At 43.9% G+C, this 27,436-nt stretch overlaps 1 protein-coding gene across 1 annotated transcript; it reads left to right on the top strand.

Moving 5' to 3' along the window:
• The first annotated feature begins 199 nt into the window (after positions 1-199).
• On the top strand, positions 200-27,436 carry camsap1b (calmodulin regulated spectrin-associated protein 1b). The gene is given in 20 exon segments (XM_069178322.1): positions 200-625; positions 2,470-2,636; positions 7,313-7,575; positions 13,888-14,049; positions 15,293-15,373; positions 15,688-15,720; positions 18,303-18,444; positions 18,706-18,845; positions 18,962-19,058; positions 19,278-19,428; positions 19,883-19,968; positions 20,053-20,137; positions 20,452-22,078; positions 22,080-22,760; positions 23,175-23,311; positions 23,401-23,633; positions 24,251-24,353; positions 24,500-24,612; positions 24,874-24,992; positions 25,862-27,436. Coding segments are annotated over 19 exon segments (4,716 nt in total). The 5' UTR covers positions 200-625; position 2,470; the 3' UTR covers positions 26,159-27,436.

The raw sequence follows: 27,436 nt of genomic DNA, 5'->3' as shown, positions 1-27,436 counted from the left end.
CTATTTCTTTTACAATTTCAGTAGAAATGTAGACTTCATCATTTGGGGGGTAAATTAATACTCAGTGTTAAATACCTTAAAGATATGAATGAAATAGGAGCGGGAGAGTGAGTTGCTGTTTGTGTATTATTGACAGTCGTTACCAGTATTACTGGTAATAGTCTGGAAGGTAATCACGCATGCGCAGTGGTGATCTTGAGGAAGGCTGGATGATGATTTCATCTGTCGGAGCAGAGCGCCAACACACCGCTGTCCTCGCTGCGTTGCTCGAGAGCCTTAAACATATATTTTTATCTGCCATGAGGCGTTTAATACAGAGATAGATTGATCTCCCTCCTCCACCCTCCTCCTCCTCCACCCTTTCCTGCCCGGTGGTGTTTGCTCCAGCTGGAGGTCTGCCGTGGAGCGGCGGTCTCACAGGCCGCGAATCGGACCTTGTTTCTGGGAGGAGACCGAGCGGACTCGCTTCCCTGCTTTTTTTTTTTTAGCGCCGCGAGCTGGGCTACGATGCGTCGCTGCTGCCGGTGTATTTTCTCCACGGCGGGCCGCTGTGCAACGAGGCGGGTCCTTGGTTAGTTGCAGTGCCCCGGACGGGCTGACTCGGGAACACACCACACCTTTCAAGGTAACGTCTCTCCAGCTAAGCTAGCGTCGTTCACGAGTGCAGCGGTGCGAGCTAACGGCTAGTTAGCTGCTTTCCATGTTTTCACGCACGGCCGTCATGTAACGTAATGTTAGGGACATGTGGACCGGGTCCTCTAACGTAATGTTAGGGACATGTGGACCGGGTCATCTAACGTAATGTTAGGGACATGTGGACCGGGTCATCTAACGTAACGTTAGGGACATGTGGACCGGGTCCTCTAACGTAACGTTAGGGACATGTGGACCGGGTCCTCTAACGTAATGTTAGGGACATGTGGACCGGGTCATCTAACGTAATGTTAGGGACATGTGGACCGGGTCCTCTAACGTAATGTTAGGGACATGTGGACCGGGTCCTCTAACGTAATGTTAGGGACATGTGGACCGGGTCCTCTAACGTAATGTTAGGGACATGTGGACCGGGTCATCTAACGTAACGTTAGGGACATGTGGACCGGGTCCTCTAACGTAACGTTAGGGACATGTGGACCGGGTCATCTAACGTAACGTTAGGGACATGTGGACCGGGTCCTCTAACGTAACGTTAGGGACATGTGGACCGGGTCCTCTAACGTAATGTTAGGGACATGTGGACCGGGTCATCTAACGTAACGTTAGGGACATGTGGACCGGGTCCTCTAACGTAATGTTAGGGACATGTGGACCGGGTCCTCTAACGTAATGTTAGGGACATGTGGACCGGGTCCTCTAACGTAATGTTAGGGACATGTGGACCGGGTCAGCTGACGGCACTTCCCCTTGATAATGAAGTAACACCCGCAAACCAACATTAAAATCCAGCTGTAATCCAGCGGTCGTCTTAACGTCCCAACAAGCCCGCTGTGGGCCGTTGATGGTGATGTTGAGATTATGTTATAATAATAATAATAATAATAATAATAATAATAATACATAATAAAACAACGTGACAGTAACCGAGCTTCACTTTAGTTTTCTGGGGGAAACGAAGACAACATCCCGTCGGACGTCCTGCAGTCAGATCAATTATACATGTTTATTACTGCTGTGGTGTATTTCAGTAAAACACAAGAGATGTCAAGAAATCAGCTTCCTGATGGAGAAATTAAAAGTGAAAATACTTTGATTGTGGTGCAGGCACTTCGACAGAAGTCTGCTTGTCTTCCTGCAGACTGTCTTTAATTGTTATAATAATCCTTATCATCATAATTGCACGGCACTTTTTAAAACCAAATTATCAGTGCAGTTCATCCACTTGTTTGTGGTCTTGCGTGCACTTGCTGCCAAGTAATTTTCATTCAGTCTGATCACAAAAGGAAGACCGGTGTTGTGGACCACTACAGCACACCACGTGTTTGTCACAGTGTACACAATGACCACAGAGTTTCATTCTTGTTTTCAGGGCTGTTTTACGTCACCGTGGCTTCACTGTAGGTGAATTTAAGTGGCGGGTCCTGTAAAGATACCGTCTCTACTCTGTCATCAAGCCTTTGACATCATGAACGATATGCCTGCACAGACGCCACTTTGATCCTTCTGTCTCAACCACCACATGTAGGAATAATGGACCACTTAAATGAGGATAAAACACTGAACCTAAACACAATTCAGTAATAATGGATAAACACCAGATGCAGTGAGATTTTATTTGTTTATTTACTGATGATTTTCTCTAATTGAGCATCCAGCCACTCACAAACTGTTCCAAGCAAATGTGCAACTTGACAGATTGTGGATTGCTAATATCCTGTTATTTGGACGTGTCCCTTACTCAGCAGTATGTTCTGTATAATTTTGACTTAAACGGTATGTTTTTCTGTTGTTTTTTTTTTGTTTTTTTTAAAGGATGGATGTTGATTTGTGTGCTGGCGGGGACAGTACTAGGAGAAAAGTAGACTTGGCTGGGGTTGCAGAAGGCACAATGGACGTTGTACCGTCGGAGATGTACGACTCTGCCAGAGCAAAAATAGCTGCCAACCTGCGGTGGCTGTTTGCCAAAGCCTATGGCATTGGTAAGTAATTTAATTTACATTTATGCTCCACTAATACTCCACTCCACTTTGGTACATTTCCTTTTTGCATTTACAGGCTGCTGTATAGCTTACTTGTAAATGATAACCACTGTATATATAGACATGAATGCATATTTCTGACCACGGAGAGTTCTTGAGAATATTTTACTGGTATTCTCTGTGGTATCTCAGATGGCATTGCTGGAACAATGCGTTTACTCTTCTCAACACACTGATGGTCAGCAGATTGCGTTTTGTCTGTGCTTCAGCAGACAAACTTTGACAGCAAAAACCCAAGAGAAAGGAATATCTTTGCATGTGTGCACTCGAGCCAACACCAATTCCCCCGTGATAGTTGGCAACTGAAACGCCCTCTCTGACTGATCAGATCTTTCCATTCTTGTCGGGTGGCCAGAGAGACTGAACCCAAATCAGGCTGAGTGACAGGCACTGAGGATTAAGCTGTATTTGTTGGTCTGTACTCAGGGCATGGAAATTACTGATCTGCACTGCCAGTCACTCACTCCCTGTTAAGATTCTATCAGCATTAGTAGCTGAGCCTTTAGGCCAGATTTTCTTGACTTGTTTCTGGTTTTAACAGTCAAGAGTTGAATATATTTCAGGGATGAGTTGTGTGAAATTCAAGACAACCTTTTAAGGATCTGTTTTGTCGTGGCTACAGAGCCAGCAGCCTTAAAAGCAGCACTATCACTGCTTATCTTCTGTTGTGTAGTTGATGTCGTCAGTTTACTCTTTGGCTGGGTACGGCTGGTCACGTACATGATAAAGAAAGATATTTACTAGATGTCCTTAACTATTTGTTTATGTGGTTATATGCATTTTCTTTAGATGTGAAGTTTGGGAGCTATTGAAGGCTTGTTGCCAGTTATTACATGCATCTAGGTAAGATTAACTAGACTTATTGTAAACCCTACCATTATGACTGCTACAGTTAAGCTGATTTGGAGGCGTATTGATTCAGTATTTATTTTGGAAGCTTTAGTTTGTTTTGCTGTGGAACTATCATAGTTTATACTGAAATATGTTTCTAATATGTGGAATACAAAATATAACAAATACTTGCTTAAAAATGAAAATCAAGTGTATAAATAAAAAATGTTTGCAATATTGTTTATATACAGCCACTGGAGCCAGATAAACGTTGTTTGGCACATAGTGTTTCTGACCGAGATACAGAACATATCTCGGTTTTTTTGTGAGTCAGTGTGCGGAGCACTTCTTATCACAGGCTGTTTAATGGCAACTAACAGTCATATGTGGGGGTTGTTTTGTATTTTTTTATTTCTTGCTTCTGAGTTAGCTTGATTTCCTAACATGTAACTAACCATCATTAGGAGCTTCACTACTGTGACAGTTGTTGAAACGTTCAGTGTGTCCAGCTGAGACGGGTGATATGTTTTCATATTGAATACACAATGAATTATTACAGACCATGTCTTCTAGGTTGTCCTTGTGCTTACATGTATATTAACCATGAGGAAAAATATTGTGTGTGAATGCCGGCCTAATGTTTCCTTCACTCACTTAATACATTTTTAACATCTATGCTCAGACATGCCAGAAGAGAACATCTTGACTGTTCGGCCGGTGATTAATCATAAGTGTCTGAAAATGCTGCCGGATTAATATAAGCGAGTACAGCCACTGTTTTGCTGAAGGGCTGCTCGTTACCTTTTTGATGTGCTACAGGGTGTCTCCTTCCCATAGCGGTTGAGCTATTCAGACGAAGCCTCATCTATCTGCTGTAGAAGTCCCATCACTCACTGCTTTGCATGTCTGATGCATCAGTTTATTCTCTGGTCAAATCATCTGCCATTATTTCCGAGGCTCATATAAGCTTTCCTTTGTGGCCTCGTACATATCTGTGGTCATTACACAGATTTCCTAATGCCACTGAAGCATTCATTCAAAACAAGTGACAGTCAAATCTGAGTTTTAATGGTAATTCAGGTTATAGATAGGAAGTTATTGTTTGTTTAAACCCGTCTTTGCTCGAGGGTTCATTACTGAGGCTCATCTTGTCCTCTGAGCTCATACCCAGGGTCGGAGGCATTTGCTTGAATATTTCACCGTCTGCCATCATAGGCTTCTGCTAATGATGCAGGCCGAAAGAAGGGAGCGTAAGAGAATCTTCCTACTGATAAAAACAATGCATCTCAGATCAACTTGGGTGGAGATATTGTTCTGTTGCAACATAAATCCCACAGCAGCCTCAAAGCTTTAACGTCCCAGAAGGAGGCAACTCTCAGGTGCAGCTGAGATTATCTTCCCCCCCTGGGAACTCAGTAAATTAGGCCCATTTTATTTTCACCTCATGGCTCATATGGTGTCTGCTACAATGCTAAAGATGCACAGTTGTTTGCTTTGCTTGTGCAGTGACTGACAGATCTAAACAGTGATGTGTAAACATTTGGATGTGACGTGGGTTCATTTGTGAATAAGTGCGACTGTCGTGTGATGCGGTGGTTGTCAGGGATTTGTATTCATCTGCGTGGTTCTCCTCTTCCCTGTGTTTGATCGTGCAGGTCTGTATTTGTGTACATGCTCTCCTGTCCTCCTGCCCTGTGAATGTGCCACAGCTGCTCCCACCCCGAGCGACAGACAGCCAGACACAACACCGCCGTGACAGAGAGCCCGTCATGGTTGCAGACACATTGCTGGTCCTTGCTCTGCCTGCCTGTGCAGATCATGGTATAGTGCTGGTCATGGTTGGCTGACTCTGCTGTAACACCTCCTGGGTCTTGTTGCCAGGCCCGGTCTCCATGCTCCACCCCAACCCAGTTAGTATATTTTTCAGCCTGGCCCTGGGATGCAGGAAGGTGGGGGGCAGCTGCCACAGGACATCAGTGTCTGTGGAATGAAGTCAATCGTGAAGACTCGCCCTGGCAGACCTCTTTGTTTTCATACACAATTACTCCCACTGTTCCCATGTGTTTACATTCACAGACACGGCTCTCCAGGAATGACCCAAACCGCTAGGTGTTACGCACAATAGATTAATGTTGTTGTACAACAACATCCTTATTTCCACCATGTGTTTGGGGGCAGACAGCATATTGGCAAGGCATGTGTTACAGTGATGCTTGTCGAATACACAATACAGGATCAATGTGATCCGAGCATTTGCAGCTACTGAAAGAAGGTCAGTCACATTCAACTTACCATTTAAATTCATACCTCTTTGCAATTGCACTCTCGCATGACAACAAATCTTCATCTATGCATTAGCAGGGAGAACCAGTAGTTTTTAATTGCTTGCTATGTTGTGTGAGCAAATGACAAGACTGTGATAAGCCTTGTGAATTGTGCACACGGAGAAGCACAGACAAAAACAAATATAACATCAGAAGAGAGATGAGCAACAGTTCACTTTAGATGAATCACAAAAACTAAGAAAGAATTTGAGTAAACTGGGAAACCCCACCTGTGATGAGAAGTAAGGAAACTTATCCAATCCTTGTTCTGATTAAAATGTTCCCATACTGAAGAAATTGTCACAGTCTGTTGTTGATTTGGAGTAAAATAATAATGATCATGGTCAAGAGCACCTTAAATACAATGAATGACCAATCATGAATGATGAAGGCCTCAAAAACAACTGGAATAGAATGAGAGCTTGACCATGTAAACATCTACAAAGTGAATTGAATTCGGACCAAAAAAAAAAAATCTAAATCTAATTTTCCAGAACGTGCAGCTTTAAGCGACATTGTGATATGTGTCTGCTAGGTCATGGTTTTATACTTATTTTCCACCATGTTTTAGATATTACTCGAAGCGTAGTGTGCTTCCTGACTTGTGCAGTTCAGCTTTTGTGTTTGGTACATTATCATCCACAACAGCAGCTGGAAGAAGCCGCCTGCCCGCCTCCCTGTTTTTGTGAACAGGAGATTGCTGACGAGTGGCTCCCTTTATCCGGTCAGTCAGTGCAGGCACCAAGAACACATCACATACAGGTTATACTGTATTACTCAGCTCAGAGTGCAAAACAGATTCAACAGAACAAGGTTATTTCTACCATCACACTATATTGTGTAGTGCAGGAATTTGGAAAGGTTTTGTGCATTATTTCACCTATTTTAATCCTAAATGTGTGGTTTGTGTTTTGTGCACGCCTCCAGCTGGCTGCTTCATCCCATGCCCTTATATGGCTGTGGTTTCTGGTTATGAGAATGACTTCACATCCAAAGCAACAGAATCGCCTCTTTTCGTTTTTGTGGCTCCAGTATTGTTAAATTAGTGCTGGCAAAGACCACCGTGTCACCTGAGAAGCATGACCTCACGGAGGACTTGGCTTTGCAAGGATCTCTTTCCCATGATTGTAAGCTATTACTTACAATCACAAATGGCCATCTTATGCTCCAAGTAAACTAAAGCTGGCCAAGAACAAATATTACGTAGAAAGGATATGCTTTGTTGCGTTCCTGCAGCCTGTTGACACTGTTGAAGTTTGTTAGGCGTAGGCTGACGTAGACGGAGATTTTATTTCTGCTTCATCATGGGTATCTTGTATATTTTTATCTGACCAGCTAACCTATATAACTGTCTTCAATTAAGGTAACAGTTTGAGCTAGCTGAAGCTAAACTGCACGTACTTTCTCAGGAGAACATGGCGATGCCACATGGTTCAACTACTATCGCTCTCTCTATTGCAGACCATATTCCAGATGATTTAAGGGACCCGTTCTACACTGACCAGTATGACCAGGAGCACATCAAGCCGCCTGTTATTCGTCTCCTGCTGTCCAGCGAGCTTTACTGCCGAGTCTGCGCCCTCATCCTCAAAACGGAGCAGGCGGTGTCTCTTCAGTCCCACCTGTCCGTCATCCAGGCTCTGTCCAGGAAGGGCATTTATGTCGTTGAGAGTGACGACACACCTGTCACAGAGGGGGATCTGGCCTGTATGCCCATCAAGATGGTAAGTGGATGCACTGAAAGCTGATTTACACACTTTGGTAGTTTCCTAATAAAACGACTGGGAATCCCTTTTGATAACCGAGTTCTAAGTAAATTAAAACTTTCCATCCCAATGTGTGCTTATTGATCGTTTTCACATGGAGCTACTGCTTTGGGAGAAATTTAAATTCAGTAATAATGAGATGTCGGTACTCTTACTGATCACTCTTGTGTTACAAGTTACTAAATGTAACTTGTAACACGGCTTGCCTGTGAGAGAAGAAGGAAACCAGGCCAGAAGCTATAACAACCTTTCTCATTACCTGCAACAACACCAGCTCTTTCCGCTTCTGATGTATTATCTTATCACAGTGAAATCAGTGGAAGTAGCTTGTGCTTTTATCCTGATCCAGCAGTGCCAGAGATCTCCGCTACAGGCTTCTGGGTCGCAAGGACGCCTTTAATGTGTTGATTGTACACATTAACTTGGAAAAATTATACGTCTAAAATGTTTTCAATTGCAATTCACATTCATACACAACTGAGTTTTGGCATGTTTTGCTGCTTCATGAAGTGGAGCAGTGTCCAGATTATTTGGTTGCATCCTTATCAGCTATATTCAAATTAGCAGGTGGAATTTGACTGTCGTGCTAGTTGTGTGAGGACTTGCCAAGCGAAGCGGGGCTGAGATTAAGGTGTGAGCGTGATTGTTCGTGTGCCGTTTTATCTAGTCTGTCATGAAGGTGTTTAACCAAACTTTATTTTCCCCATCTATGTTTTCTCATGTCCATAACTGAACACCTGTTCTCATCTCTTACTGGAAAACTTTTGTAGCACAGCTGGTCTTTTTTCCAAATGTAATACTCGCTCGTGTTTTTATTTACAGTTAACAGTTGTAACATATGTTAAAAGGAAGCATCTCATTATCAGCACACCAGCGTTTTTATGTTGAAAGCCAGCAGTGACAATTAGGATGGACCACAATTAATTATTACATTTCATTTTTTGGTGGCAACAAATAATTGTTGTTTTTGATTAAAATGTGTTTATTTTTGGTTATTTTGGGTTATTATGGTTATTTTTGGTCATTAGGTCAAGAAATGGTCAGAATTCTCCAACAGCCAAGTTGACATATTCAGATTGAAAACCAGAACTGTTTGGTGCGACATGCTCTCTGGCCCAAACACTTACTGTCAGAAGTCTCTTTTTGTCTACTGCCCATCACACGGAGCTCATGCTGAATATAAACACAACACCTCTACTCACTTTGTCCGCTGACAATTCATTCAACATGGTTGCGTCCTCAATGTTGACAAAAATAGAGAGGAAGGCAGTATTAGTATTATTATGCAGTCCTAAAACGGAAATTGCACTGCTGGAATTAATGGTTAATTTAAGTAGATTATACATTTGTTGCCGTGTCTAAATGGAAACTTTTTATTTGATCTATTTCACAATTTGTAGTTTAGAGGTCGGATAATTTCAGACTTTGTAAATCTAAATGTAATCGGAGGATCTGTGTCGATGTCCAACTCTCATTCATGCGGTGTGCTGATCAGGAAGAGCATGTTTTATTCAAACCGCATTGCTTTAACTCGTGTTCATAAGCATCCTATTTGCTGCATTTTTCAAGATTTGACCTCCTGACTTGTTCTTAAAAAATACTATATCAGTATAATATAAAATGTAATATATATTTCTACACACACACACACACACACACACACACACACACAACTGAAAAGCGGAGGCCTGTGCATCAGGCTTTGGTTTAATCAGCGCATCAGTGTTAAGAGGGTTACTCGAGTGCTAATACTTCTTAAAATGGATTTTATTGTCTGTGATATCGTTCTCATCAATCCATTAAGAGCATTTGCTAAATGTTGGCACTTGAAAATCTTTGATGCTTTATCATTCCGTTTTGAATCCCTGTTATCCAGCTTTGCTTCCCTGCCTTTCATTAGTTTGCTTCTACATGTGGACAGTCCATTTGTGCAGGACTGTGGCGACTTTCTCTGTTGACCGTTTCGGCCATCTCGGTGCGAGTGTACTGCTTATCTTAATAGGTTGAATATCCTCAGTACGTAACCCACATCTGTGTAACCTGAATGAACAGTGCCACGTCACAGCTTAGTGAATGAAGTACTGAACCACCCCCCCTTCCCCGCCTCCACACACACACACACACACACACACACACACACACACACACACACACACACACACACACACACACACACACACACACACCCCCGTGGCAGTGAGATCCTGTGTCTCATGATTTCACCAAGAGCACTTCGCACAGGATAGGATGAACACCAACCAGCTCACTTGCTCGCAGCCATCTTCCTACCCTTTTGTTACCATGGAAACCAGCAATGGTGTTGAGCAGGCCTCCTCTCTGCAGGCTGACTAGTAAGTGATGCGCGTCTGCTTTTCCTACTGGCGGCCTTACAGAATAATCCACACAGGCTAGTGTGTAAGCAACCAGACACAAAGCCTGGTGAGGGGATGGAAAATCCTGTGCAGGACACCGCTTATCTCTGATAGACTGTTGGAACCCCCCCTCCCAGTTTGCTGACTTGACAAGGCGTTTCCATAGCAACCTGCATTTTCCTACTTTGCGTGCCTGTGTGTGAATGAAAGGGATCCTATACCTGCAGACAGCTCTTGTGCATTTTGTCTGACTCTTGTTGGTGCTGCCTTGGCTTTGAAAGCCTTGAGAGGCGAACCCTCCTTCTCTCAACTTCAACTTTTGTCTGTGTATGTGTGTGCACGGTGTCTGTCTGTCTGTGTGCACGGTGTCTGTCTGTCTGTCTGTCTGTCTGTGTGCACAGAGCTCGGGGCAACGGCAGCTCCTGCTCCCCATGAAGCAGCCTGCTGTGCTGTTGAAGGGCAGAGTGTTGGAGGAGAACAAAAGATTGAACAGCACATCAAACTGTTATATATCTTTTGTGTATTTATTGAGCGGCACTTATTGACACGTAGGTGTTAAAATGCAGCACTTTTTGATGTGGAGTTGTTTCATATTTTCTCTTGCTGCATTCTTAAGTCTCACATGCATTATTTGGGGATTTTTCTTTTCCTTCATACTAAATTGCATGTGTTCAAACAGAGCTTCTCCCATATTTGGCCCTGTCTGCATCCGTTTTTGAATATGAATACTAAACTCAGAGCAGTGGAAGTAAAGAATAATTTTGGCTTTATACAGCTTCCTCTATGTTTTGGTAATGTTGTTTTTGCAAGTAGCTGAGATCTTGGACTATTGCTGTATTATTTAACTTGGTAAGAACTAAGCATGAGCAGTCGGATAAGATCCATGTTTACCATTAAAATCCATGCTTGTTTCGGGCTGCACGATATAAACCTTTATTGCTTTCATTTATCTGATAGAGAATACAACTAAAAAAACCAATATGATTGTGCCTGATATTGGATACGAGATATTTTAGTAAATTAATATGTATTATTTATACATATTGAGATCAATCAATGAAAAGTTTTAAATTTGAAATCAATCATACAGATAAAATACTGCTACTTGCTCTGATGACTTACAATATTCAAAAACTACAGACTTCAGATCACTTATCAGGTTCATCAAAGAAGATGACATCATATTTAAACAGCAGGCAAATCATTACAACGTCTGTAGTTTTCCTTCAGCTTCCCTCGCTGTGCTGCAAGACGACATGTAATTATCAGTGGGCAGACAGAAGTCGGCAGGATACCCGTCATGACACCTGCATGTCAACGCTGAACACCAGAAAGGAAGCGCTTTGTTTTAATCAAAATGAATCACTGAACATAAAAACAATCAGCTTTAGTCTCTTGTCGTCTCATAAATCCTTTGAACCAGCATTCTGCATCACATGGTATAACGCTGTGTTTTTATTGGTTTAGGGAGAATGGGTGGGCTTGTTTTGATGCAGCTGATGTCCTTGAATGAGGATGTGGCCGAATTGTTGTCATTTAAAAATGAGATGGCACTGAGCCATAAATCGACATGGCGATTTCTTTACAATTCATTGCGTGGCCAAATATTTGCAGATCTTATTTGGAAGAAGAAATCAGGACAAAAGCTGCCCAGCAATCGATAATGTGTTTTGGTCTATTTTTCCTGGATGTTTGAGGTTCAGTGTTATATGTGCAGAGTCTGATATTATAATGCTGCTTCCAGCTAGTTTGGAGGCCAAACCCTTGTTTATTATGGAACTTAGCCAAGTGTGATGTTGAAACTTGAAGCCTGCATTGCACATATAACCCAGGACACTTCTTGTAACGTTTAAGTGATTAGATCTGAACATTTTTAATGAGGGAGGAGATGCAGATGTCATTTGAAAAAAATTCTGACCAGGTAGTTTATTTTTTTTTTATTTAAATGAGAAGTTACCAAATATTAATCAAAGCACAACATGCCTGGATTATTAAGACATATTGTGTCATTTTTAAATAAAATTGAGTGGTAAATCTTGAGAAAAGGCAGAACAACATCAATTGTGAAAAGAAATTAGCCAATCTAAAACAGCATTTATCTGACTTGGCCTTAAATGCTTAAATTTCCTCTCAAAACAAAACAGCTCAGCACATCAGTAGCTATTGTTCGAGTGCATTAAATGACTCGCAGAATCTGATCTTCCTATATGGACAATATTCATCCCTTCTTCACGTATGATTGCCAGTTTGTCTGTGAGTATATTTGCTCTGTTGTCTGTGTCCATGTTGTGCTGTGGAGAAAGCTCTGAATAGCTCTCATTCGTTATGTTAAGGAGCCTAATCTCTGGCCACTTCCATCACCTATTGGATTAGGCTAGCAAAATGTTACACAAAGCACAGACTGAAACAGTGATGCGTCTTGATTGTTTAGTATTGTTTTCATGTGCTGCATTATTGGCTGACTTTTACACAAAACAAGATGTAGAAATAAAGGCCGAGTGTCAGAATTGGGTTTTTCCTGCTGGGTTTATCAGAGTACTACTTGGCCGGTGTTAATTCCCACTCTGGTTATTGAGGATCCATGTTTTGACTGGTAGGCACCAGATCTTCGACCACGTGGAGTGGGAATATCCCTGCTGGGCTTCTTGATTGCATTAGGATGTAGAGAGCAGGTTTAACATGGGACACCCACGAGGCCTAACGAGAGAGTTTAGCTTTGATTTAGCCGTCGTGGTCATTTAAGCCACACAGTTGCTGAGGAACCACAGGACTGGAGCTCTGAATTAGATACCACCTTTATCCAATAATTATAATCGATCCATACGTCATAGTAGCTGTTGAGTACCCAATTCCTCCAGTTACAAACTAGATTTTATTGCAGAATATGACCTTCAAATTAAAAAGAGGGAGTTGTGAATTACTAATGCATATGTGGAAAAATTGTTGAAAGGTCTTTCAGGCTCCAAAGGGAGCTGTTTGACATCTGATAATCAGGTCATATCACTTCAAGTCAGACTGTGTTAGTTTGGACTGAAGACTAAAAGTTTAAAAATTTAAAAAAAAGAAATCTCTGTTGATTTAGAAAGTTTGATTTGGGTTGTCAGACCTCTCAGGGCTCCAGAATAACTTTTACATTGGTTGCACTGGTGTGTCTAACTTTTCATCTAGGTGCACCCAAAATCTGTCAGTGTCTTTTGGTGCCACAGTAGTGCATTTAAGTGTTACCTTTTTTGTGAGTTCCCATACACATTGGTAATTTCTTAACTCATGATGTAAATGATTGAAGATTAAAAAGCTGAAACCTTCACTGCTTCAGGAATAAATTGCAGCTCATTTTTGTCACTACAATCAGCAGAATGCATCGAGACAAAATTCAGGAACTCTGCTTTACTAGGAGGACTGCATAATTTACTTTCATCACAAAATGTTGATCATAATGTACATGTTCAGCTACATTCATATGTTTCACTGCTCATGAACATGTAGGAGCCTGGTTTTGACAGGAACTGTCCTGAAGAAGATATCTCAGCCTATGTTGCATCAATTTTGTCCAAGTGTTCATTATCTAAAAATGTTATGAGAATGCGATACTTAATTGGGGGAGTATGGAGCAACAAGTCTGCTGTCAAAGAGTGGGACAGGAAGAGATTCAATAAAAGGATTATACTTAGGACACATTAAATACATTTTGTAATTCCATGAAGAAATGAAATACTAAAATAGCCAAAGTAAACATGTGCATTAGATCATGTTCCACAGTAATAAGCTCCATATATGTTGTTCAGGTAAATCGGCCTTAGATTGAAATGTCATCTTTCATCTTAATTGCAGTGGAAACTAGGTATAAATTCCTATGAAATTGAATGTGCTCTTTTTTTTTTGTGTGTCTCTCATCCAGAGTGCTCACATGCCGATGATCGATGCCCTGATGATGGCGTACACAGTGGAGATGATAAGCATCGAGAAAGTGGTGGCTTCTGTCAAGCGCTTCTCTACCTTCAGTGCCTCTAAGGAGCTGCCCTTTGATATGGAGGATGCAATGGTCTTCTGGATCAACAAGGTTCAAACACACACACACACACACACACACACACACACACACACACACACACACACGCGCGCGTGCGCGCCATCCCAGCAGAACATTGAAATTAATAACTTTCCCAACACATCTTGCGCTGGCCTTTTTTATTGTATTCTCTAAATTCCAGCTGGTTATGATCATGGGCCACGGCTCAGCACTATGTGGGATGAATAATGTGTTCCACGCTGACATCATAAGTGACAGTGGCCCACTTGTCTTCTTTTGGCCTGTATGTCACTGGTGCTAAGATACAGGCCAACAAATAGGAATGTGGATCTGGTGCACGCACAAGAGGCTCAGGCTCATGTTGCACTCTGCTCTCATTGAGCTGAAGGCCTGAGGCAGCAAAAGCCATGACGCAGTGTGTCCATGAATCATTGTCATGTCCCACAACCTAACTGTTTCGAGAAAGGAAAGTGTGTGTGAGGAACGGTATGCTTTCCCATTGTTTCTTGATTTATCTGACAGTCTGTGTATTTCTTTTTTTATCATCTTGAGCACTCTATCAATTGGTCAGCCTAAAAAGTGTCAGAAAACATGGATAACTGCCAATCATAACTTTCCAAAGTCCAAAAAATATATAATTTTCAATGGCTTTCTGTTGGCCCAGCATTGCTAAGCCATTTGCTAAATGTTATTTAAATGGAAAACCTGGTTACCATAATTCAGATAGTAGATGAGAAAAGTAGACTTTCTGAGGAGGTTTAGGGTTAAAATGCTGATTTCTCTGACTTGTGGACGAGTAACCGGGTTTGTAATTGCTGTATATAAAAGATAAACACAAGGTAAACACAGAGTGCAATATAACCTTCGATTTGAAGTAATTACCTCCAAAGTCAGACTAAAAGAGACACTAACTCAAGCTAGTTTACAGAACTCTATATTGGTTTCTATCAGTGTGTATATTTGTAAAATTTCGACACACTTGTGCTGTGCGGAAAAGCTGCGCTCTGTCTGTCCTCACAATGAGCTGCCGGCCTGCTCTAACATGACACATGCACCAAAGAAGAAGAAGGGGAATGGGTTAAAACACGTCAGCCAAAGGATCTTATAAAAGTGAAGAAATGTGCTTCCTGGCCCGCTGCCTGAATACACAGATTTACTGTAGCCAGAGAAACAAAACACATTCTTTGATCATCTACACAACCGTTTTTTTCTGAGTAACCAGGTTTCTTGAGTTCATGTAAACGTGCTGAATATGTCATCCTTTCTTCTGCAGTTAAACATGAAGATGAAGGAGATCACAGAAAGGGAACACAAAGTCAAGCACCATCCCCTGGAGTCCCCGAGCCACCAAAAGGTATCTGTCGCTTATTTTACAGTAGACGGATCCAAAAACCCAAAACAGGAGCTCCTTTATTCGACATGTCCGTCTGTCTGTATCCATGTGGGACAAGCAAAACTTATTTCAAGACAACAGCAGCATCTCTAGTTTTCATCAGGAATGTTTCTCCCTAAAGGCATTTTGAAGTTGTTCTGACCCTCCTCTCTTTTTCCCTGTTTGAACGGAAGCAGATCCAATCCTTTTGTCTGTGACCTCTGACCTGTTAATCTCTCTGCTCCTGTTCCTCATCTGTCCCTCCCTCCCCTCTCTTATCCCTGCAAACTGGATAGTCTCCCTCCAAATGGTATTGGAAGCTAGTCCCTGTAAGTTGGATGCCAGCCCCCATAACCCCATTTTCTACCCACTCTCCCCCTTGCACGCATAGTTCTGTGTTGATGTGCGGCTCATTCAAGCTGTTCTGTGCTGCTTGTAGCCAGCGTGTCAGCAAAGGGGGAGAAAGCTGACTGTTTTTTGTTCCTTTGTTTCCACCTTGTGGCGAATATGTCACACAGGTGTAAGGTTGTTCTAACCTTTGTGAATTGCTCAAAAGATATTCTTTACGCTACGCAATGTGTGCTACCTCATTTCAAGCTCAAGTAGGCGTGATTCTCTGTGCGTCAGTGTGTGGTATTTGCTTGCCCAGTGAGAATAAGAGCAAATCCATGCCTGCACCGCTCCTTTGCTTTGCAGACCCATCCCAGGCCACCTCTCCTCACTGATCTGCTTGGTCATTCTCCCTCCAGTCTCTCTCTCTCTCTCTCTCTCTCTCTCTCTCTCTCTCTCTCTCTCTCTCTCTCTCTCTCTCTCTCTCTCACTCTCTCTCTCTCTCTCTCTCTCTCTCACTCTCTCTCTTCTGCTCTCACACACTGTTTCACATGTGCCCACACAGTGGGTCCTCTGAAAGTATCTCTGCTTTGTGTGTGTGTCAGCCTGATGTCATGCACGAGCTGGCCCACTGCATGCTGGAGCCAGAGGACTTTTCCCAAGCGGTACTTTGTTTCCTCCTCGTCATGGGAAGATTCAATTATGTAGAACGCGTCTTGTCGTAGAGCTTCCTGTTTTGTTGTTAGTTTCACATGTAGCTCCTGACAACAGGTGCCTCAGAACAGTTGTTATGGTTTTGTGCAATAAAGTCCAAAAAGATAAACTAAAGTGAAGACGAACGAATACTTTAAATGTTGTATGTTATTTAGAGAAGTATGTTTCTGCTTCTGGGTCGTGTTGTGCTGCATGTGGTCTGTTTAAATAGTGCCTGGTTTCTTCAGACTTGTGTGAGGGGTTGGTATGTTTTATCAGCTCGGGGACTCGAGCCATTACTGAACATTTCTTGATAAATTATTACTAGAAAACACTACAAATGTATTGGGTACACTTATACAAATCCATGCAGTCCGGCACGACAGCTCTGTCACACTTTCTGCTTTAGTTTGTAATAGACGATTTTTGTTCAAACATTCGGAGTAGTTTCAATTCATCTGTGTTTATTCCTGAGGATGTACAGTAGGTGGTGCAGGTGTAGTCTCACATAGCCAGACCAGCACTGGAGACCGATCTGCCTGAACTCGTATATCATCCCGCTACAGGGGAAAGATGCTCTGGCTTTTATTTGTATTTTATTAAACCAATCACACTTGTAATGGTCAGCACGTAGCTCAGGATGCAGCGACCGTGTCCTTGCAAAATAGTGTTGGGTGGAGGAACTTATTTCACGAGAACATTTGCATGTGGGGAGACGTGGCATTAACGTGGATAAATGCCCACAAAACTTACTGCATGATCGAAATCTTCCTCAAAACTTTTCAGCCTGTAGGTTGTAGCTCAGAGGTTGTTGTTCAGATAGCAGAAGGGGACAACTGAAATAATCAGCCAATGGCAGGTTTATACCAACATCCTTCACCCCGGGAGTCAGGTGGTGTTTAAACGGGCTGAATTGTATTGAAATGCGTTTTTAATATTATTCTAATATATTTTTATAAATGTGGTGTGCAAACTACAACCTCAGTAGTTAACGAAAACCTCTGTCTCATTCTAAACTAAATATTATTCTCTGAGTCAGGTGTTCCCAGAATAACGTGAATATCTGTAAGTCATGCAGAAGTTGTATGCAGCAGTACCCGTCTGTGCGGTCTTCATGGGCCTTCTATGAGGTCTGTATTTGTTTCACTCCAAATCGTATGTAGGTTTGCGAGTGATTTCCATTTTTAGTTTCTATAATCGGCCATCATCTCTGTGAAATGATGTTTAACCTGAAATAAATACTGAAAATGCCCATCTTTGCCAGCTATATAGAGTATGTATCCAAAAACTACTGCATCTGGGGTGAGTGAGCTTCTGTTCGAACTACCATACACGTGTCCCATAAGTGGGCCAGTGATTACCCCAGTTTCCCTCCCAGTCAGCTGGTTTAAGTTTCCTGTTCCTATAAAAGCTGGAGAAAGGCTGACCCTCTCCTCTGTGTTGGTCATGTCACTACTCTAACACCTTCACCTCCATCTCCTCACAGTTAACCAGGTCTTCAGGGTTCTCCCTAAACTGGGTGATCACGGTGCCACTCGTCATTCGGCAGAAGCATCTCTTGAATATGACATGAAACCTGCTGCTGATCAGTTGCGGAGGAGTTTCATCTTAAACTAATCAAATAAATGCCTTTCACTCCTGGGGAGAACCTGGATCTGATGTTTAGATTAATCAGCCAGAGCATTAACAGAAGGAGAAACATCCTTGGATGATTTATGCTTTGACTAGTTTAGATGTGAATCTCAATATAAGAGATTTGTACTTGTGATGCTGGTCATTGCATTTAGGATGTTTTGTGTTGTGTCACTGGTTGGTAGTATCATTGGCATGTTTTGTCTCTTTGGCCTTTCTTCTCATAAAACCCTGATGCTCTCCCCCTGGTGGTTAGGTACGGTATCGTCGGGAACATGCTTCAGGCCGACAGCTGCCCTTCTTCCCACTGCTGGAAGACCTGATGAGGGATGTTTGTGACGGAGCTGCACTGCTCACCGTGGTCCATTACTACTGCCCGGACATCATGAAGCTGGAGGGTATGATGTGCTTTCACACAGTCAACACAGACACGCCCATGTTCAATAGCAGCATCTCACTAAATGTCAATTCCCCTCAAAGGGTTTTTCTGCAACAACTGTCTGACTTGCTCCGCTAACACATTGAATTTAATATCCATGTGTGATCCTATTTTTGTCACTTGCAAATGGCTGACTGTGCCAGCCCAGTCAGTGTGACATTTATAGCCAACAGATCATTGAGTTGTATCCTGACCTAACCCGCTCTCTGCCGGTCATCAGATATTTGCCTGAAGGAAGTACCTTCCATCGCTGATAGCCTGTACAACATCCAGCTGCTCAGAGAGTTCGCCAACGAGTATCTGAATAAAAGTTTCTATCTGACGACGGAGGACATGCTCTACTCACCGCTAGTGCTCAAGGTATGAAAACAGCAAAGTTAAAATACAATCTAAGTGTTCGTCATGCAGCATTGCTCTAATACCCACGTCACATCTGCATTTAAATCTTTCTATTGTGTTTCCTGTTCTCTGTGTAGCACAACGTGATGGTGTTTATCGCTGAACTGTTCTGGTGGTTTGAGACTGTCAAGCCAGAGTTTGTCCAGCCCAGAGATCTCCAAGAGTTTAAAGATGGTAAGCATCGCAGTACATGAAAAAACAAGTTTGAAATGTTTTTTTTACACATTAACAGTGCAGTTAGTTACAAATCTGTTTTCATAGAGAAGTAGCTTGAAATGACACCTTACTGTAAAGCAGTGTGAAGCCTGTCCAACCCTGCATTGTTTTTCTGGAGCCTTCTGCATTGGCATTGTAGTTTAATGATCAATGCATCTGTCCTTTTTCTCGACTCAGCTAGAGCCATAGCTCAACCCAAGAGTGCCCGTCCATCAGTGCCCATCTCCAACGCCACCAAGCGCAGCTTCCTGGCGAGTCCTGGCGATAACCAGAGCAGCCCTGAAGTCTGTAACAGGTACTTCCTGCATCCTGAAGACTCTGACCCCCTGTAAGTCTTCTCTCACTTTCCTTCTCATTCCACTTCATCATGGTCCTGTCTTCTAGCCAGTTACAGTTGCCCTGCAAGGATGGGTAGATATTGCAGTGGTGTCTGGTTTTCATTCTCACGTTCCCTTCACCTTTAACCCTGTTTCTCAGTTCACACTGTGTTGAGCTGGTTCTTGCTCGGAGTCTTTGCTCGCATTGTTGGTGTTTGTGTGAGACAGTGAGAATGTACCACTTGCTTCTCTGTTGTGTCTTAAGATATCTGGCTTGTACAGTGACTATTGAAATACAATAGGAATCTGATTGGCTTAAAATTAGTTTTAGGTTGTAACTGTCTGAGCTGTTAGCTCTGTTAGCTGTTAGCTCTGTATTCAGCTGATCGACTGAAGATTTTCTGCCAACCTCTTCTGTCAACAGTGTTTGAATGAAGTTCTGATTTTGTTTTGTTTTGTTCTTAGTAAAGGGGGTCCAACCTTCAGTCCCTCCCACCCACTCCTACCGCTGCGACAGAGACAACAAAAGCAGCAAGGAGAGGACAGTGCAGGTAAAGATAAGTTTTAACATCCTTTATGCATGTCAGCAAAGGTTCATGTACACTGACTGATGGCTGGTGTGTGTTTCTGGGTAGGTTTGAGAAACCGTTCAAACTCCCTGTCTCAGATGGAAGGACAACCCAGAGGGTCTGTGGTGGCGTGGCCCGAGAAGAGGCAGAGGTACCTGAAAATACAAAACAAACCCACATTTATGAATCCAAAACTAATTTTCTTGTTCGCGTCGCAAGTTCTGGAGAGCTTTTTCTTTTACAAATGTAATTAATCATGAAGATGGATCAAAACACTCAACCTTTCTCAACATAATTTATATTATTAATATGGCAAACACTCTAGTTCAACCCAGAAAACAATGATGCTTGTTTTGGCACATATAAAATGAGAATATCAGTGTAAGTATGTTTGTATGTATGTGAAGTGTGATTGTTGTATTCTGTACATCACACTGATGTTTTTCCAACGCTCTCTTCCTGCAGACCGATGTCCACACTGAGCCCCTTCATGTTACATTCAGCCACAGACAGTGATGCAGACATGGCTTCTGGTGACAGTGTTAGTCTGGCTCGCTCAATTAGTAAGGACAGCCTGGCATCCAACGTCGTCAACGTCACCCCCAAACACCAGACTTCAGTCCACCAACCATCACACGCTGCCATGCGCAGAGTCAACGGCCACAGCCTACTGAGCAACGTCAACATCGAGGACGAGGAGGAAACTGTGGTGCCAGTCGCCAGGGCTGAAGTTTCCGCCATCCCCAAACGGGTTGAAGGGACACAAGCAACTGCCACAACTGGACCCAAACCTTCCACCGACTCCAAACCTGCATCGGATAGCTTTTACCTAGAACCACTAATGCCTGCCGTGCTCAAAACGGCTAAAGAGAAGTCTGTATGCCTGAACAAGGAGGAGGAGAGTGGTGAGATATCCCGGTCTGCAGGAAGGGGCTCTTTACGCAGAGGAGATGGATCTACATCGGCCGTTCGTAGGAAAGCTCCCTGCAATCTGAACCAAACATTCACCCCTCCAGGTGAGGCAGAAGACTCGTCAGAGGAGCCTCCCGAGGGTCAGGCAGGTTTCAAACCCGCTGTCATCAGCAGTGTGGACCCCTCAACCAGGGAGGCAGCTGATGGCTTCTACCTGCATTCAGATTCTGAAGAATCAAAGTCTGGCCAGGGCCCGGAGGCCGATCTGGAAGGCCTGGATGAGGAGGAAGAGGGTTTGGATGAAGCGGTTACCACTAAAGACACAAACTGGTCCAGGAAAACCTTTAATATGGGAGATGAAGAGGAGGAATCAGCCAAACTCCAAGAGGACATGAACGTGAAAGAGCATGAGGACAAAGACATGAACGGTGGCAGCGGTCATTCCAGCCCGTGTCTCAGCACACACTCTCAGGCCAGCAGCTTGGCCAGTGGCAGTGTGCGCATGACCTCCTTCGCTGAGCGGAAAGCCCAGCAGCAACGCTTTGGCAGCAACCATGACCTGCGCTCCAGTGCCTCCAGCTCCCAGAGGACCACCCCGGATGGATCAGAGAGCAGCGTCACCCTGGCTTCCTCCTGGAGGCTGAAAAGAGACCAGAGCCCCTCCTCCCCCCTGGGAGGATGCAACCGTGCAGGCGATGGTAGCGGCGGTGCGAACATACTGGCCTCTGAAATCATCCAGCTCCGTATGCAGCTGGAAGAGAAGCGACGTGCTATCGAGCACCAGAAGAAGAAGATGGAGGTGCTGTCAGCAAGGCAGCGACAGAAGCTGGGAAAGGCAGCCTTTCTGCACATCGTAAAGAAAGGTGGAGGACGGAGTGACACATTACCCAACCCGCTTAAATCTGACATTTCTAAAGATGAGCTCAATGGGGAGAAAGGACCTTCAAGTAAAGATGATATGTGTGTCGACAGCATGAGTGGGGAGAAAGAAGTGGATGGGACGCCCCGTCCCGGTGCCTTACAAGCAGACAAGAAAGGCAACAGCAGCAGCTTCTACCTGGAAGAAGAGTTGGACCTGAATGAGTGCAGCCGCTCCATCGAGCTGCTGAACGACGCCATCGGCAGCATCCAGCAACAGATGATGCAGCTGTCACTGCAGCAGGAGATGCTGATGAAACAGAATGTACAGTCCCCCCCTGCTGCGACGCCACCCGCCTCCTCTCACCAGCGACAAGAACGACGACTCCAAGACGGGGGCGAGCTTTCACTACGTGGAGCACCTCTCTGCCTCTGGCACCGCTCCCGCCAGGAAACCCCCCAAGCTGAGCTCTGGCCGGGGCTCCAGGTCCAAACCGTCAGAGCTGAAGATCGCCAAGGAGCAGAGCCGGCAGGCCTCCAGGACCCTCACCCCCACCCAGAGTGGGTCAGAGACGTTACCGCACCCGAGGCAGCTGGCAGGGGGCAGGTCCCCCAGGACCGAGCAGCCCGGCAGCCCCAGAAACCCCCCAGCAGGAGAGACCATCGACAGGCCGGGATCTGGCCACGCGCGCTGCGCCGCCTTCCGACTTCAGGACGAAGCCAACATACGCCTGCCGACCCGAGTGGACCCGACGTCAGTGGCCGCCCCAGAAGTGTCCTTTGATGAGTGCCTGTCCAACAGCCTGAGAGAGTCTGAGCTCAATTCTTCAGACGGCTCAGGGAAAGAGAATATACCATCCGAGGAGGTGCAGCGCAGCAAAGCCCACCTGATCGAGGTCGACCTGTCAGACCTGAAGGCCTCCGAGGGAACGGAGGGAGTTGATGACGGAGCAACAGAGGGAGATGATGGAGAGCAGAAGTCCGTCATGGGCTTTTTCTTCAAGGTACTGACTTCACATTAAGATTTTAGTACTTATTACATTTTATTTAGTGGCTTTTGCACTGAAGACGTTTTCACAAATTGCGGTGGTCCATACCCGTCTAGAAATAGACCATATACTTGTTCAAATAGAGCTGCTTCATATTTATTATTTTTGATATTGATACCTAATTCTCAGTTATTTTGAGTCAACATATTCATTTATTAAGTTTATTTAAAAAGTTTATTTTTAATATTTTTGCCTGGCCAGAAGACACTATTTTTTTTTTTTTTTTTTTTTTTTTTAAAGCCAGTTTGAAAATGGTCATTGATTTATTTGATGGTCAACCTTTTAATCATTTATTTCAGCGCTGTATCAAAGATGTATTGGATTGTTGTACCTATAAATGATCTCTACTCTTCATCTTCCATCTTCCAGGATGAGCAGAAAGCGGAGGATGAACTTGCAAAGAGGAGAGCAGCGTTCTTGCTGAAGCAGCAGAAGAAAGCTGAGGAGGCTCGACTCCGTAAACAACAACTAGAAGCAGACTCGGAGCTCAAACGAGATGAAGCCAGGTAAATGATTTTCTTGTTCTTTTTTTTTTCTGATTAGGGTGCTACTCTAAAATAGATGCTACAACTTAGGCGTTTGGTTTCTGTCGCAGACGGAAGGCCGAGGAGGACCGTTTGCGTAAAGAAGAGGAGAAGACCCGGCGGGAGCTGATAAAGCAGGAATACCTGCGCAGGAAGCAGCAAGAGATCTTTGAGGAACAAGGACTGGTGAAGCCCAAAACCCCCAAAACCCCCAAAACCCCCAAACCCAAGCAGAAGCACAGACCCAAGTCTGTGTTCAGAGACGAATCCTCCAGCGACAATTTCTCCAAGTGCTCTTCCACACGTAAGACTCTTCCATCACTGGTTTGACGTTTAGCTTCAGCTCCACTTTTCTCTCCGTCTCGGCCTGCTGAACTTCATTTGCTGGTTCTCACTGAGCTCTGAGGCGCGGTGGCAGACTGACAGTTATTTTCCATTTGACTGAAAACGACCGTTCCCACAGTTATTAAGACGACTAATTCAGATTGTATTGAAACAAGGAGTGTTACTGCTGTTGTTTTGCAGGTGAACTATTTCTTTTGCTTTTGGTTACATAGTGAGTGTGAGTTGTTACTCGGTGTCTATGCTTACATCTTCAAAGAGTTGTATGAAATTGAAACGTATCTTTTTTTACGAACTTGATCTTGAGATGCTTCAATATCTCAGCAGCCTTGAGCAGTAGCTCATCCCTTTCATTATTTCCAAAAGATAAAAGATAAGCGTTTACTCTTCCCATGACTTCACTAAAAACACTTAAGTTGTTGAAATTCCAGTGAGTTCGATATCAAATGTTTTTAATACATCTAATTGAACTGCTGAGTTTTTTGGGCGTCGAGTGTTTTCAGTCCATCTGCCACGAAGTTGCAATTATATGATGCTAACTTTGACTAAATCTTTCAAATGGTCTTCTCTGCTTCACAGCTGACAACCTGAGCAACGCCCAATCAGGCTCCAGTCTGTCTCTGGCCTCCGCAGCGACCAACGAGGCTGACAGCGTCAACTCTGGAGGGGCTGGCTCCCAGCGGTAAGCTGCTCCCAAACCAGGCCTCGGTGCTTTACAATATTTTGTGCATGTTGCATGCTTAAGATTTACCACATTTATAGTCATTTGTATTTATAGAAAATGTCACCACGTCGTTCTTATTGTTCTTCCTGTTGCTTGGCGTCCAGCTGTGACTCAGTGGAGTCGTTTCCAGGCAGTCGTAACAACAGTCGAGCTGCAGAAAGAGACTGGGACAACGGCTCCACCGCGTCCTCCATCGCTTCCATGGCTGAATATACTGGTAGGTAACACCAGTCCCATGACAACAGACATGTGTTTGTAGGGTGGTTTTAGCTATTTATGGATCAGTGATTAATAGATCAATACGTCAGACATGCTTTCAGTGTAACGCGATAATTTCATTTTCCGAGCACAATAAATAGACCGGTATGAAACTGCCAAGAGACTGACTGCTACTAGACTTCTTTGCTGCATTTCATTTATTGTCATCTGACTGACTGATTATTTAATTGTATTTTCTCAACTGGCTTTCCTCTTTTAGGTCCTAAACTCTTCAAGGAGCCCAGCGCCAAGTCAAACAAGCCAATCATCCACAATGCGATCTCTCACTGCTGCCTGGCTGGCAAAGTCAACGAGCCCCAGAAGAACCAGATCCTGGAGGTCAGTCTTCTCCTCATAGACTCGCTGCATGTGGAACGGAAAGTCAAGGAGTTGTTTCGTTTGAATCATTTTTAAAATAAGACACTTAAATAATGATTTATTTTGAAGAAATTCTGTTGCCATCTTGCCAACATGACCAATGACTCGTCCATTTATCTCGTATAGAGATATAAAAGTGAACTTAAACTGGAATCCCACTGAAGGCCACTAGAGGCTGGCTCCAAAAAGGCTCCAAAAAGGCTCCATAGACTCTCATTCAATTTCTCCCATGAAGTCAACACATTTTTTTCCATCAATTATTATGGTGTCATTTGAAAAAGTCACTCCTTGTTAGTTTTCTGGTCGTCCATCTGAAATTAATCTCATTATTAATTTGATAGTGGCCTCAAGAGGCAGCATGTTTTGGGGCGGGGGGCATCGTGTCCTCAGGTTTTCTACCAGATGGAGTTCGATCCACTGCTCACTCCTCCTCAGCTCATCCACACACGGTTACTGCTGGGTCCAAAATCCAAACTCGACGCTTCAGAACAGCAGCTCACAAACCAGGTGGTGACGTCACTGTTGGTCAGAAACACTTCTCAACTCATTGGGAATTTATTTCCTCTGTGACATACAGAATTTGTGAACCAATCGGAGTTGAACTGGACTCTTTTGGGGCTGAGAAACATTTGCACACACATGAAAAGGGAGAAACTTTTACAGTTGAGCAACACCAAAGCTAAAAACAGCAGATTATACAGAACACATGAGCAGTTACTCCTTCAGTATATAAACTAGACTTTTGTTAATCTGTAAAGGTCTCGTCTTCGTGTGTACATCAGTGTTATATCGATGCCAGGACTAAAATTTGAACCTCCCCCCCCCACCAGGAGCTGGAGAAGTGCGAGTCCAACCACCTGATGATCCTGTTTCGTGACGGTGGTTGTCAGTTCCGGGCGCTCTACTCGTACTTCCCCGACACCGAAGAGATCCAGAAGCTGACGGGCACCGGACCCAAGAGCATCAGCAAGAAGATGATCGACAAGCTGTACAAGTACAGCTCGGACCGCAAGCAGTTTACAGTCATCCCTGCCAAGACCGTGTCGGTCAGCGTGGACGCGCTGACCATCCACAACCACCTGTGGCAGGCCAAGAGAAGTGCTGTGCCAAAGAAAAGTGGGAAATAGCAGCCTAGATTTTTAAAGCCACTTTCATCCAAATCCCCCCTCCCCCTCCACCCCCCCATGTCGCTTGTGTTCCTGATCAGACTGCGTTGGCGGCCGCGGCCGAGCTGACCGCGAAGCTCGGTCTGGAAACCTGCTCGGGAGAATCCACATCTCTGGACGTGTGGTAGTCTGCAGGTGGACCGGGGCAGAAACAAGGGAAAAGGTATGCGTGTGTGTTTGTTTGTTTGTTTGTTTGTTTGTTTGTTTGTTTGTGTGTGTGTGTGCGGAGGGACTGGTGCTTGCAACGATAAGAGGAATACCGGCTGATTTTGCTTCTTCTTCCCTGCGGTCTGTTCAGGGTTATTTTCGGTCCTTCGTCTTCTTCTTTTTTTTGTTTTTCTTTTTTACAACCACGACTCAAGCATGTGGCATTTTTGTCCTCTCATACGTGGTGGATGTTCATTTTTACATGAAGTATTTATTAGTTCAGCACTGTCATGGTGGAGAGCTCAGCTGCAGCACTACAATCCTTCCTTCTCTCCGTAAATGCCTCTCCTTCGGACAAATTTGGACAGGAGAAGGGGGCGGGACATCGGGGGGGGGGGGGTTTCTGCCGCTCTTATCATAAAATCAGAAGCAAGGGACCTTTGTACAACCCTTTAGGACTACAAACAATCTCTTCCTGCGTGGACTGTCGAATCTGTCGAATCAGGCTGGCATTACCGATTTTGCCTCACCAGGGATCTCCAAAAAAAACCTGCTGCTCTGAACTGTCTTCTTCTTTTCGTCACGGGGGAGGGGGGGGGGCTCCTCGGCTCCCCCTCTGACATCCGTTGGCCTTTCATGCATCGCGGCACTATCGTCTATTTATTCAACCGCTTTTTAAACTAGACGCTGATCGTGTAGCACTGGATATGTGTATTGCAAAAGAAAAAAAAAAAAAAAAAAAACTGGTCATTTTAAAGACTTTTATTTGTCAAAACATTCTTTTTTTTTTTTTTTTTTCCTCGAGGGTGTCAAAAGAGGGTGAATGATGGGCTTTGGCACAAAATATTTTGTTTTTTTTTGTTTTAGCTTTTTTTTTGTTTTATTATTATTACAGCAATGTGGTATAGAGTTGAAGCTGATGTTATGTGTTTTCATCATAACGGGAATTCTCTGATGTTTAGAGCTTAGTTGTGTTTTTCTCTCCACTGGGCACTCTTGAATTGTCCTGTATAAAGGTGCACTCATGAACACTTGTTGACGGCTTTCTTTCATGCAATGTAACTCCCCCCCCCCCCCCCCCCCCCCCCCCCC

The sequence above is a fragment of the Embiotoca jacksoni genome, unplaced genomic scaffold (genome assembly GCF_022577435.1).
Source record: "Embiotoca jacksoni isolate LCO1_2020_lvr unplaced genomic scaffold, fEmbJac1.0.p SCAF_8, whole genome shotgun sequence".
Lineage (NCBI taxonomy): Eukaryota > Metazoa > Chordata > Actinopteri > Embiotocidae > Embiotoca > Embiotoca jacksoni.
Note: the sequence above shows the minus strand (reverse complement) of the source record. Positions and strands in the feature narration are given on the sequence as shown.